The 11,731-nt window shown below is 43.4% G+C and overlaps 2 protein-coding genes across 3 annotated transcripts; one reads left to right on the forward strand and one right to left on the reverse strand.

Annotated features, from left to right (window-relative positions):
* The first annotated feature begins 190 nt into the window (after positions 1-190).
* On the forward strand, positions 191-2,102 carry ppp1r3c2b (protein phosphatase 1 regulatory subunit 3C2, duplicate b). The gene is made up of 3 exons (XM_050051410.1): positions 191-804; positions 943-1,019; positions 1,210-2,102. Exons 2-3 carry the CDS (start codon positions 1,000-1,002, stop codon positions 2,075-2,077), a joined length of 888 nt encoding a protein of 295 aa, XP_049907367.1. The 5' UTR covers positions 191-804; positions 943-999; the 3' UTR covers positions 2,078-2,102.
* Positions 2,103-2,195: 93 nt separating this feature from the next.
* Positions 2,196-10,124, reverse strand: LOC126394535 (phytanoyl-CoA hydroxylase-interacting protein). 2 transcript variants are annotated; one of them, XM_050051408.1, is made up of 5 exons: positions 10,002-10,107; positions 7,426-7,602; positions 5,102-5,276; positions 4,850-4,967; positions 2,196-3,940 (listed from the first exon to the last, which is right to left on the reverse strand). In XM_050051408.1, exons 2-5 carry the CDS (start codon positions 7,600-7,602, stop codon positions 3,394-3,396), a joined length of 1,017 nt encoding a protein of 338 aa, XP_049907365.1. In that variant the 5' UTR covers positions 10,002-10,107; the 3' UTR covers positions 2,196-3,393. The 2 variants fall into 2 exon arrangements, with proteins under 2 accessions (XP_049907365.1, XP_049907364.1); XM_050051407.1 differs by having other exon boundaries at positions 2,199-3,940; positions 9,919-10,124.
* Between the last annotated feature and the right edge of the window lie 1,607 nt (positions 10,125-11,731).

The following is an 11,731-nucleotide window of genomic DNA, read 5'->3' on the forward strand; positions in this document are numbered from 1 at the left end:
AAAAAATAAAAACTTTTGTAAATGACTGAATGTTTACAAAATTATTTGTTTTTATTTGTTCTTAAACACGGCATCCAACAGTGTTTTGCCTCAGTAAGCTTTTTGGACTTAAATATTGACGTTCCAATTCATCACTCATCAAGAAGTCCTCAAATTTTGTGTCCAAATACACCTGCGGGACCACGACGTGTGGTACATGAGGATTCATGTAACTCGATACATACACACGTACTTGGATTGATATTTGAATAGGTGAGGGGCACGCTGAGAATCGTTTTGAAATCTGGCCCTCCTCTGCGTCACACATACTGACATGCTGCGGGGCGGCGATCCCTCCAGGACAGAAGCCAGCTAAAAGGTGACTTGAATCCAAGCCTCAGTGGCCACAGACAGGTCTGAGAATAGAGCCGGACATGACTGGAATAGTTTCCACAATGCAGAGATGCATTACATACAGTAGTGCTGTATGTACTGAACTGCCAAGTCAGTACTGGACAAAATGTAAGAGGACAATACAGAGACATAACAATAAAATGTTTTTTTCTTCACAGTCAGGTACAGAATTAGAGAAGAAGTAGCACCCAAGTTAAATGTTGCTGTAAATGATCTTGAAATCTGCACTATAGGCAAGTCTTTAAGAACAAAACCACAATAATAAGCTGATTGGTCAGGAGAGTGGAGAGGGTGGGGCATACAACGTGACATAGTAACCGAGGTAGTATAAATAGGGTCCTGTGCATGATTCCCCCACGGGTGAAAGGATGACTGACACAACAGGCAACAACGTGCTGCTCTTGGCAGTTTGTAAGTAAGATTTTTTTTTTCCAATAGTATTTGCATTAGTGCACACAGAAAAAAAGATGTGTGAAGTGTAACCCATGATTTTGCAATCTTTAACAAAGGGCCATCTGTTGTAACACTGAAATTTTTTCTGTTCTCCAGAGTCCCAACCAAACCACTGAGGATAATATTCCCATCATTCAACACCAGACTATCAGTATGGAGGTGTCCAGTACAACGTAAGATAACTAAGTGTGTTGTGATTCTGGGGTGTGAAGCTTAATTGTAGTTGTTGTTATTATTATATCAACTTAATCTTGTGATACATTCCTTAATGCACATCAGCAGCAGCACAGTTACGGTATATGCAGAGCTTCAATCACACTTCTAGGGGAACAGAAACTTAAATCACTGTTTGTCTCTTGCCAGTGTCCTGCCCATGGTCGGCCTCGGGTCCATGGCCCACTCAGCTGGACTTGCGGAGATTGCTGTCAGACTGTGCTTGAACCAAAGTAAACAGCTCTGTCCTCATGTTTGGGTTCCCATCCTGAAGCCCCTGCGCCCTTGCATCCGCCCCTCAATTTCAGATCAGCTATCCTCTGACGTCTTGAGCCGAGCCTATCTGACCAACCCCTTCCCATCTTCCTTGGAGGACTGGGACGATGATGATGATGTTTTGCTCCCAATCAAGAACAAACGTGTGATTTTCGCTGACTCGTGCGGATTGTCCCTAACAGCCGTGCGGGTGTTTTCTGATGAAGAGGAGCAGCCTGACCTTGACCTCCTGCCATCGCTGCAGGGATTGGGAAGCATGACAGAGGATGGCTACAGCTGCACCGTCAGCACCTGCTGCCCAGGAACGAGCCTCAAACTGGGCTTCCCGCAGCCTTCTGCAGATTTCCAGGCCTTTCGTGCCAAGCTGGCAGAGAGCATGGTTACCCTGGAGAACTGCAGCCTTACAGAACAGATCGTCCAAGGTACCGTCCGAGTCAGGAACATCAGTTTCCAGAAGGATGTGCGTATACGTATCACGTTTGACTCGTGGCAGAGTTACAGAGACGTGCCCTGTACGTACGTGCAGAAACGCTTCGGAGGGCCTCAGACAGATATCTTTGAATTTGAAGTAGCCATTCCTAAAGTCCTAGATGCCAAAAGGAAGATAGAATTCTGTTTAAGTTATTTACCAGGAGGGCACAGCGAGCCGTTTTGGGACAATAACAGCGGACAGAATTACAGCATTGCTGTGTGTGTGAGCTCACACCTCTGTCGCGGGAAGAATCCAAGTGAAAGGGCATGACTTACTCAAGCTGGAAATGATCCAGATTTACAGACATAAAACAGCGGTCAAGGGTAAAGATGAGGTGGATTTTTTTTTTATTACATTTGAATTCATTTTCATCATTTTTTAGACTTAGTAAGTGCTTTGTATAAAAAAGTCTTTAAAACAGGTCGTTCCATTGACTTTTCTTTTCCAGTTTTCTTTCACATTCAGTTTTAAATGGGTGAGCCTTTCATTTTCACTGCACGCTCTTTTGTCATGTCCTACATATTGGCCACTTACCATTGCATGCGTTACTGTTGTGCACCAGGGATGGGATCCCTTTCACTTTGGGCATTTCTGGGATTGCCATATAGGTCAGAGATTACTGGGCAGGGACAAACAGAAACCCCATAGCAAGAGAGAAGCTAATCTTAGCTCAGCCCTGTTTATAGAGCCGGGGCTTGCTGTCAGAGACTGATTGCAGGGAACTTTGGGATCCTATCTTCCCTATTACCTTCCTCCTAAAGCCCCAGCACAGAATGGCTCTGCTTTCATTGTCACATTGCACCATATTTTTCAGCAGTAAAAGTCTGCTGTGCAACAATTACACAATTTCCAAATCATAACTCTACAATGAGTTTTTTTAAGAAGCATTGGAGCATTTGGCAGGGATGCTGAAAACTAGAGTTTAAGCTAAATTAATAATTAATATGAGACATTTGGCAGTAGTAAGTCTTTTTTTAAGACAAAGAATGTGGCAGTGACTTAAAAGAGAGAACATTGCAAGTAGAATTAGGAAAATATTTGTTATGACCTCCAATGTTTTAAAAAGGGCATTCTTATAGCGTTTTTACTTTAAGGTTGTTTCAAACACAAGTTTCTTGAAGATAAATCACATCGGACTAGTAGTACAGCATAACAAAAATTAAATCAAACACATCTTAAGGGAAAAAATGTAAATTAGAAAGAAGAAAAAGATTTTCATAAAATGCCACAAAAGTACAGGAGAGCACAGGCGACTCTCAATAAATAAGGAGCACAGATATTTTCCAGCCTTCTAAAGCCTATCATGTCTTCAATTATGTTTTGTTCAGCAGTCATGGATGGACTGTGTTTCCAGCTGTGATCATGATGAAGCTCTGCGAAACACATTATAAAAGTCTTCTATATAATACTCACTATTCTAGTCCAGGCAGGAGGGAAGAGGGGCAGCAGCATGCACGCACCCCGAGAGGTGGGCTGTTTCCACTGTTTTCTGACCTACACGTGATGGTCTCAACTGTTTTGCCTTGTGCAACGCTGTGGCTTTCAGTATTGCAGGCTCACGCAACCAGGTTTGTCCTACACCTCCCTCAGCGTCCCACACTGATGTTGCACACTTTGCAGCTGGGGTCTTTTTTGGCGTTTGCAGTAGTCAGACTCATAAGCTGGTGGTGCCCGCTGATCTGCTCCACACTGCCCTGATCCAAAGGAACCGGATCCGTGAAAAGCACCTCAAGGATGACGTCGCTGGCATGGCAGTACAGAGGCTCCTCCTCCGGTCTCTGGGGGGCATTGTATGTCAGGAAGGGGTTGGAGGCCAAGTCCAGCATAGGGAGGCGGGTGCGACAGAAGTTATCTCCCTCTGAGCCAACAGGGGCCAGCACCAGCACTACATAGTGGTAGGCTGTGTACATACAGTAGAAGTCTGCAAAGTACAGAGAAATGTTGGGGTTGAGCAGGTGTCCAGCTGGGATCTGGAAACGCAGGGGGCCGTATGGGGAGTCTTTGGGAGGGAGGCCTGTATCAAACTCTGTGTTGCAGCTGAAGAAGACTCCCTGCAGTTTGCCGTTGATAGGAGAACCATGACTGCCACTGATGTCTTTTAGAGCTGGACGCATCAGGCCTCCACATTCCCTCCTGATCCGAGATAGGAAGACATAAAGAGGTATTATTCTTAACATCTTGGAAAATACACTTTCTTGATGTAGGTTTAATGAGAAAATTTATATCACTCTCATATGTCTGTACACTAAATCTGAAGCTACAGCTAGCAGTTAGCTTAGCACAAAGCCTGGAAACAGGTAGCCTGGCTCTGACCAAATAAAATCCACCTACCAGCACCTCTTAACTTTGTTTAATTAGAGCAAAACCAACATGTAAGGACATTTTAGCATGGGTAATGTGCTAGACTATGTCTTGGTCATGGATATATTAAAAGAACTGGATATAACTGAAAGTTGCTCAGTGGCGCACGAAGCCATAAATGTTAAACTGCAGCATATGAAATTTCCAGGATGATCAGCAAATTAGCTCTCTGCTAACTTGAATGGGGATAAAAATCAGTTAATTGTGCATCTCTTCTAGACTTTACAAATGTTATTGGACTGAATGGATCAAATCCCAATAGAACTAGTCATTACGGGGGGGTTGTGACATTGACTCACAGATGTGTCTTTCACAATTTAAGTCTAAGGGAAAGAGTCCTTTTGGGCCCAGTGGCATCACATTAGGGGCTTGGAAGTTTGGCCACTACAAAAATTGTCTTCAAAGCACGGCGCCCTTCCTGGGGGCCTGATCTTGGCCAGGTGCAGTGACTTCCTGGAGTCTTGTTGTCACTGTGAGGTGCATGGCAACCAGTGTGCTACAGAGATGCTGATAGTCATACTTCATTATCATTGGACAAGGTCAGGATGGCTGTTTCCCCGTTTTCAGTCTTTGTATATAGCCAGGCTAATTAACGGCCCGCTGTAGCTTCCTTATTACTGTACAAACATGATGTGTGTAATTGCTGGGTGTATAACTAAGAGATATAAATGCAGCACGTACCTGACATAGTCGAAGTAGTCTGGGTGTTGGTTACGATAAAACACAGAGAATTTCAGCAGCCTCCCTGCAGAGCCCTTGGCCTTGTCAAGAAGCTGCTGAAGGTGCTCCATAGCATAGTCTGCAAAGTCGATGCAAAAGAGGCCTTGTGTAAAATGCTAATAACTACCTTGGGCTGTGACAGATTTTTTTTCTATATTTTAAACTCAGTATAATACATTATTAGTGTTACTGTAGCTGTCAGGTATGTCATACCCCCGGTGCAGAACTCCACCACCTGGCTCCACTCCGACACCAGGTAGTCGCCGTCTGGCTGTCGGACAGCAGTTTGGACAGCTACACAGTACTCTGTCCGCGGGCTGAGGAACCAGTGTCCCCTCACTGCCATGGGCAGAGGCACAGCTTTGGCCACCAGCTTGGTTGGCACATCCTGGGGGACAAAGCAGGAAGGAGCTGACATCGGGGACAGGATGCACAGCTAGAACAGACTGCTGTGTGTGTTTAATTTACATTTCAAAACAAACGTAAATGTTAAGTCAACCATTCCCCTCCATAAACTTTGCCTTATTAGCATGACATTCCACTTCAAGACCATGCTGCTGTAACTAGGATACACCTAATCAAATCAGCTGCTTTGTTTTGGCCAAAGCCTCTAATGAAGCACAGCTAATTACTAAAGGCTCAGAGGCCCATATATCCATGGCAACATCTCTGATGCAAGTTTGTTTGTGTGCCTCTTTGTGTATCACAGGGAGAGAACATATCCTGCATTCAGGAGCAACTGACTCAATCCTACCCCTGCCTTGACTTCACAAAAGCACTTTTTGAGATGTTGAACTGCCAGCTGCAATAACAGGTCATAATTACAGTCAGTATTTTACATCTGAAATGACGGCAGATCATAGATGTTACACTTCAGTTACTGGAGCTAAATTTAGACACCAAATTGATCAGTGAAATGCCAATAACGTTATTAATTTGGGGGCATTCAACCAGTGTGAAAAAGGTAAAATCTTTCCCCCAGCAATATTTAAACAAGACTAATGGTGCGTTCCAGTATCCATACTATTTAGTAGCCTGTGCTAGAAAGAGATTTAGTACATGTATGTCCCAATACATAGTAGGCTGGTGTCAAATGCAGTATGCCAAAAATACCAGCATGTCCCATACTGCATCTGGCCACATTTTGCAGTATGCAATCCAGCAGGCTTTACAGGCTATTCTGACCCACAATCCTCTGCACAGCGGAAGATTTGTCACATTTACTGAGCTCCGACAGATGAGTTGGCAGCCCACTGACAGCTGACAGAAAATAAATCTTAAAAATAACCCGTAACAACAAAGGACTTAACTATAAAAATAACACTGATATAGAAATGCAAATGTAATTTTACTGCTGTGAATAAAGTATTGCCTGTTAGAATCCAATGGGTGCAGGCTGTGTTCTGAATCGCATACTTTTACTTTTTACTTTGAATTTCGTGCTAGCGACTGCAACGGATATGAGCAAGAGGGTCAAAGTGCAAGCTGTAATGTCATGACCAGCCTATTATGTCCCAGTTGAATACATTTTCCATGTGAAAATACAACTACAGCACATACTGTACTGAAAGTAAAGCGATGCAATTCGGAATGCAGGGTAAGAGTTGAAAGCCATATTTACTAAATGCTGATGCTAATATGCTCACAATAAAAATGCTAACAGGGCTGATGTTAAGCAGGTATAATGCTGACCATGTTCTCCACGTTAGCAGTGTTAGCATGCCAACATTTGCTAATAAGCAACAAACAAAGTACAGTAGAGGCTAATGGGATTGTCATTAGCTCTGCAGGTATGCTTATTGCAAACACTGAAACTGACCTCATGATGGCACTAAATATAAAGACAGCAGATCACCAAAGACAACAGGGTTAATCCTCTGGGGAACATGAATGTCAGTACAAAATTTTGTGGCAATTTGTAAAATAGTATTTTTGTCAGGACTAAAATGGGAGTGACTAACAAACCAAAAAATTATTAAGTAAGATGTGACATGGAAATGTGTATTGCACATGCTAGAGATCTACAAAGCATCTCCTTTCATTTTTTTTTTAAATGAATAGTCCCTGACATGTATTTTAAAAAAGATAAGCTATTACACTGCTGCCTTATGTCTGTGGTGTATGAAATGTGCCTAATTTGTTAACATGAGTTCAACAGTTCTGTGCTGCAGATGAATTTGTCAGTTTAGTCCACTTTAAGAGGAAGCAATGTACAAGTGAGTCATTGGCCTGAAGCTGTTGACTGCACTCATTTTCCTTTTTCGCCTGTATTGGAAGTGACTGAAAGGGCGCAACCGCTGTTCAGTGTTCAGACTAATGCAGAATGAGGCAGTTGGACCCATCTGTTAACCCAACTAGACCTCAATAAAATGCTTGTTTCCCTGTGTCGTTCAGACTGTAGGGCATACAGAAGGATGACTTCTTCACCACTGCTATAGTGAATATTGATAGATGTGAATCTAGAATACAGTATGAACATGAATAGAGTGGATAGGTATGTCCAGGGGAAGGATAGAGGAAGGTACATGAGGTCTGACCCTGTGTTTGAAGCGATTGGGGTCCCTGCTCTCTTTGCGGCTTAGGTCAATGAAGAAGTGTGTGGCTCTGGCACTGTCCTCAGGGGTCATGTCCCACATAATGCGGAAGGAGTCGCAGGTCACCTCACAAATCTGGATGTTGCAGGGGGTGGAGAGAGGGGCGTCCATTTCTGTCATCTGCCATTAAACGGAGAGATCAGAGAGGATGGTTAGACCAGAGTGTAATCGCTGTAATACCAGCGCTGCAGACCATCTGCTAAGAGAGATTAAATTGTGTCGCTCAGAGATACAAAGTGGACACTGTACAACAGTTCGGAAAGACCACATCTAAATTCGCCTCAGACAGAATCCAATTAACCTTTCATTTAGGGATCTTTGTCTGGGTTATTTATTCATTGTCCTGCTCTTTTCTCCTTTCCTCGCCCTCAGCTGACATTTCCCATCATTACACAACTCAATATGCTCCTGGCTGACTGACTGGCCTCTGCTTTCCCCCGTGCATTTCATAATCCACCTACAGCAGTCTCCCAGCAACCACACGTCTGCAGCCTCACTCGGTCTTCTCCTGTGATTCTCAAGGAAGGGGGTCACAAACACACAAAAAAAAAATGCCGCTGCACCCGTCAGCAACAATTTAAACTGAAGGTAACTTTTTCAACACTTAATGCCTCCTGGCTGAAACGCACGCCTTTTCAAAACAGCTGAGCTAAGTGAACTCCTTGCAGCTCGAGGGAAATCTTCCAGCAGCTTTTATACTTGTTTGGGCAGAGATAGTGGAGGTTTAAGTAGGTATCAGCAGCAAGTGATGTATGATCATATTTCCTTTAGTTGCCCATCAGTGATTCGATCCAGGCTGCTGCACATAGCCTTGAGTGCCGGGCCAAGGGGGAAGCTGTTGGTCAGCCTTTGTCTGTGTTTGATTAGCTGTCACCATCCCTCTCATAAACTGATGGCAAGTCTCTGCAGCATGTGCACAAGGCTTGTCTTCTTTTGCCCTAATACACATCTATTTCTCCACAGTTTGCTTGTAATTTCCATCCACCTTAAATGTGTTATTATCCTCTCCCCTGGCATTGCTTACTGATCTAAAGCTCCTTATTTCTCTCCAGCATCTCAACACCAGCAAATCACATTGCTTGTTTCCTTTATTAAAATCACTCTCACACTGAGCATATGCTAAACCACAGATGTGCCTAAAAATAACCCTATAGTACAATCGTTACACGCTCATTTTGCTGTCCGTGTGATCCTACAGATGCCTGCCGTAGTGTCATTGTCTGACTGTGAGGTCTGTTAAGGTGTTCTCCAGTCAGTATGATGGACAAGCTGCAGAACCTCATTAAAGCCTGTGAACTGTGAAATTTGTGCGGTAGCTCGTTCACAGGATGGGGCCAGGGGGAGAGAGCTGTTGCATCACGCATGTGTGTTTCCACGCATCAGTTTTCCAGCTGCCGTTCTCTTTTCTAACCACGGTGTCTTTTTCCGAGATAGAAACTGGGGCAAGAGGAGATTCTCACAGGGACAAGTCATCAAAGACCCCTATATGTGTGTCTGCGTGTGTTCCGCTTCTGGAATCGAATGCATGTGAGCACAGTTCACACGCAGGTTTCCATACCATTCACACAGTCCCCGTAGCCCTGATTTATAAATCAGCCTGTAAAAAAGAAATGAGAGCCAATTATCTCTGCAGCAGAACTAGCTCTCATAGCCCGTTGCTTGAAATCAGGCAACTGGGTCTAACTTGTAATTACATCAGGGACTTGCAGTATAAATCATAATTAGAAGTGTGTACATTTTGGCTGCTCAGTTACAGTTCTTACACTAGCTGATATCTGGCTGTTATCTCTGCGAGGCAGCATCATGAAAGGAGCTGCTGCATTCATGCATATGGAGCAGGGCACTGAAAGGAAGTCGGGTGCTTCAAAGTCATTTATTTTCTTCCAAGGAGAATACTTTACACATTTAGATGGTTGCACAAGAGGGAGGAAAAGAAGGCAGAATTTTCTCAGCACATGTTTGAAACTAAAGGAGTTGGAATGGCAGCTGCACAGAATGAAACGCAATGCAATATTGTGAAGTTCAATAAACAGGCTGTTAAACAGAGATGTTGTGTGACTAATACAGTTTGAGGCGCTGCACCCCCCCACATGCACAATTAAACCAGGCATTAACATTTAGGAGAATGGGCATCACATGAAGCAGTGAGTGCTGCTGTATGAAATATCACCACAGTCTTGTGTGAAATGGCATCGGTGGGATGTAATAAATGTCTGAAGTTGTGAAGAAATGTCATCACACATGCACATCAACATGCAATTAACACCATAACTACTGTATTATCTGACTTTATGTCTAATACTAGAGAAATGCAGAGATGAAATGTAACATTGCTTGATATTTCCAACTTAATACACTGAGAGAACAATATAACAGATCTATTTTCTGAGTGCTACAAGCATCTATAAGTAGGCTGATGATAGAAGAATTCCTTACTTGTATGAAGCTCAAATTTGAGATGGAAGAAGATTACAGCCGCGCGGATATCTACTATTTTCTTTATCTGCCTTTCTACTTGCCTCCTGTGCTGCAGTCGATGATAGATCCCCCAGGAAAACTGATTAGGAGGTGAAACGAACACACAGGCTCCTCTCTCAGTCTGTTTCTCGCTCACTCTCTGTGTCACACAAACACTCTAACCTCCCCCCTCCACCTCCCTCGCTCCCTCACTCCCCCTCCTCCCAGTCTCATTTTCGCTCTGGGCTCTTGAGCATGATGTTTACTTGACTCCTGTACGCAGCCACACAGGATGAATTAAATCCAAAACGAAGCAAGAAATGAGAATTTTCCAACTGGAGTGTGACCACGGTGAGACACTCTAGTCAACCTCGTCAGCATTGTGCCCTTCGCCAGCCAGTCATACACAACACATCAGGCGCCAGTAAGCCTGCCTTGAGGCGCAAAATCCACACACTCACACTCTGATATAGACTGAACACTTGCATAAATGTCACCTCGCAGATATGGAGTCAGTATGGGCATGAGGGCTTTGAGGGGAAAATATGAGCCTTTTTCTTTTTTACATGCTCCACTGGCCACTGCGTATTGAAAAGAGATTATGCTGAGTGATGTCCCAGTAAATTACATAGAGCTCCATCAAGACCTCAAAAAATATACATGTGCCAACTGTTATGCCATATGGACTAACTCCACAGGCCATCTCCCCCCAGCCCAACCGGAGGCGAGGGATGCCACTGAGTAAGTCCAGAGTAAGCAGATTTCCCTTCATTTTCAGATGGATGTTTTTGTACTGGTTCAACCTCATGGGGACAACTTAATTTAGGATTTCAGTAGAGATTAAAGAGACCCTTCCCAGATTAATGGATAATCTGCTGCTGAAACAATGGATATGGGCATAGAATAAAGACAGATAACAAAAGGGATAAACTGATGGTGAGAGTGCAAGTCCGTTCACAAACACACAGTATTTGTGTTTCTAAAAAATGACAAAGATACATTGCCATAATTCTACAGACTGTGTGCAGTATTGAAAAGCTTGATTTATTTCCAGCCAGCCGCAGAAAAGTGATACCCTCAGAGTGTAATTAAACTGCAATCATCCATCATTAGTCATGCCATGACAGTCTGCCTCTGTCCAAATGACCCTCTCGGCTCCAGAGGTGGGAATAGCCAGTTTGTTAAGGGCGGGCTGGCTGTGAGTCTGTTGAGGAGAGAATTCTGGCCATTTACATAAACCATTTGTGATGCCTTAAAAAGGATGATATCTCTTGTATTTCAATGGTGTGTAAACATTAGCATATTTTAAAAAAACAAAAATAGTGGATGTATTCATCACAACTCACCCTTTGCATAACAGGACACCGACCCCAGGGTCCATGCATTATCAGCTGGACCAGACACCACCAGGTTGGACTGGATGTCTGGCCTGGAGCACCAAAGTAGTCAGAAGGAGCCCGGAGCTGAGATTTATTTCTTCTTCTTGCTCTTTCTACGGGAGGTGCGGGATGGCTCCAGAACAACTTGACTTTACAGAAGGTTAAGTATCATATTTGCATTTTTTTGTGTGTGTACCAATACAGTCTATGATACCATATTATGGACAAATTTCACAAATATGCTGCTTTGATTTTTAAGGACGTAACACTTGGGTACATAGATGAGTCACTCATGACTTTGTTTTCAAGTATACACTGACCAACCTCCGTGTATATTTGCAAAAGTCACATTACAATTATACCATTTTAAAAACATACATTAGCAATTATATATAATTCATAAATCACTTGTG

The sequence above is a fragment of the Epinephelus moara genome, chromosome 8 (genome assembly GCF_006386435.1).
Source record: "Epinephelus moara isolate mb chromosome 8, YSFRI_EMoa_1.0, whole genome shotgun sequence".
Taxonomy (NCBI): Eukaryota; Metazoa; Chordata; class Actinopteri; order Perciformes; family Serranidae; genus Epinephelus; species Epinephelus moara.

What these genes read in the sequence shown, in the direction of transcription:
- LOC126394535 (XM_050051408.1), bottom strand. Translation starts at nt 7,602, where the DNA reads ATGACAGAAATGGACGCCCCTCTCTCCACCCCCTGCAACATCCAGATT. An exon ending in CCAATCGCTTCAAACACAGG is followed by an intron (nt 5,277 to 7,425) that starts GTCAGACCTCAT and finishes TTTGTCCCCCAG; the next exon opens with GATGTGCCAACCAAGCTGGT. An exon ending in GGTGGAGTTCTGCACCGGGG is followed by an intron (nt 4,968 to 5,101) that starts GTATGACATACC and finishes TCGACTTTGCAG; the next exon opens with ACTATGCTATGGAGCACCTT.
- ppp1r3c2b (XM_050051410.1), top strand. Translation starts at nt 1,000, where the DNA reads ATGGAGGTGTCCAGTACAAC. An exon ending in ATGGAGGTGTCCAGTACAAC is followed by an intron (nt 1,020 to 1,209) that starts GTAAGATAACTA and finishes GTCTCTTGCCAG; the next exon opens with TGTCCTGCCCATGGTCGGCC.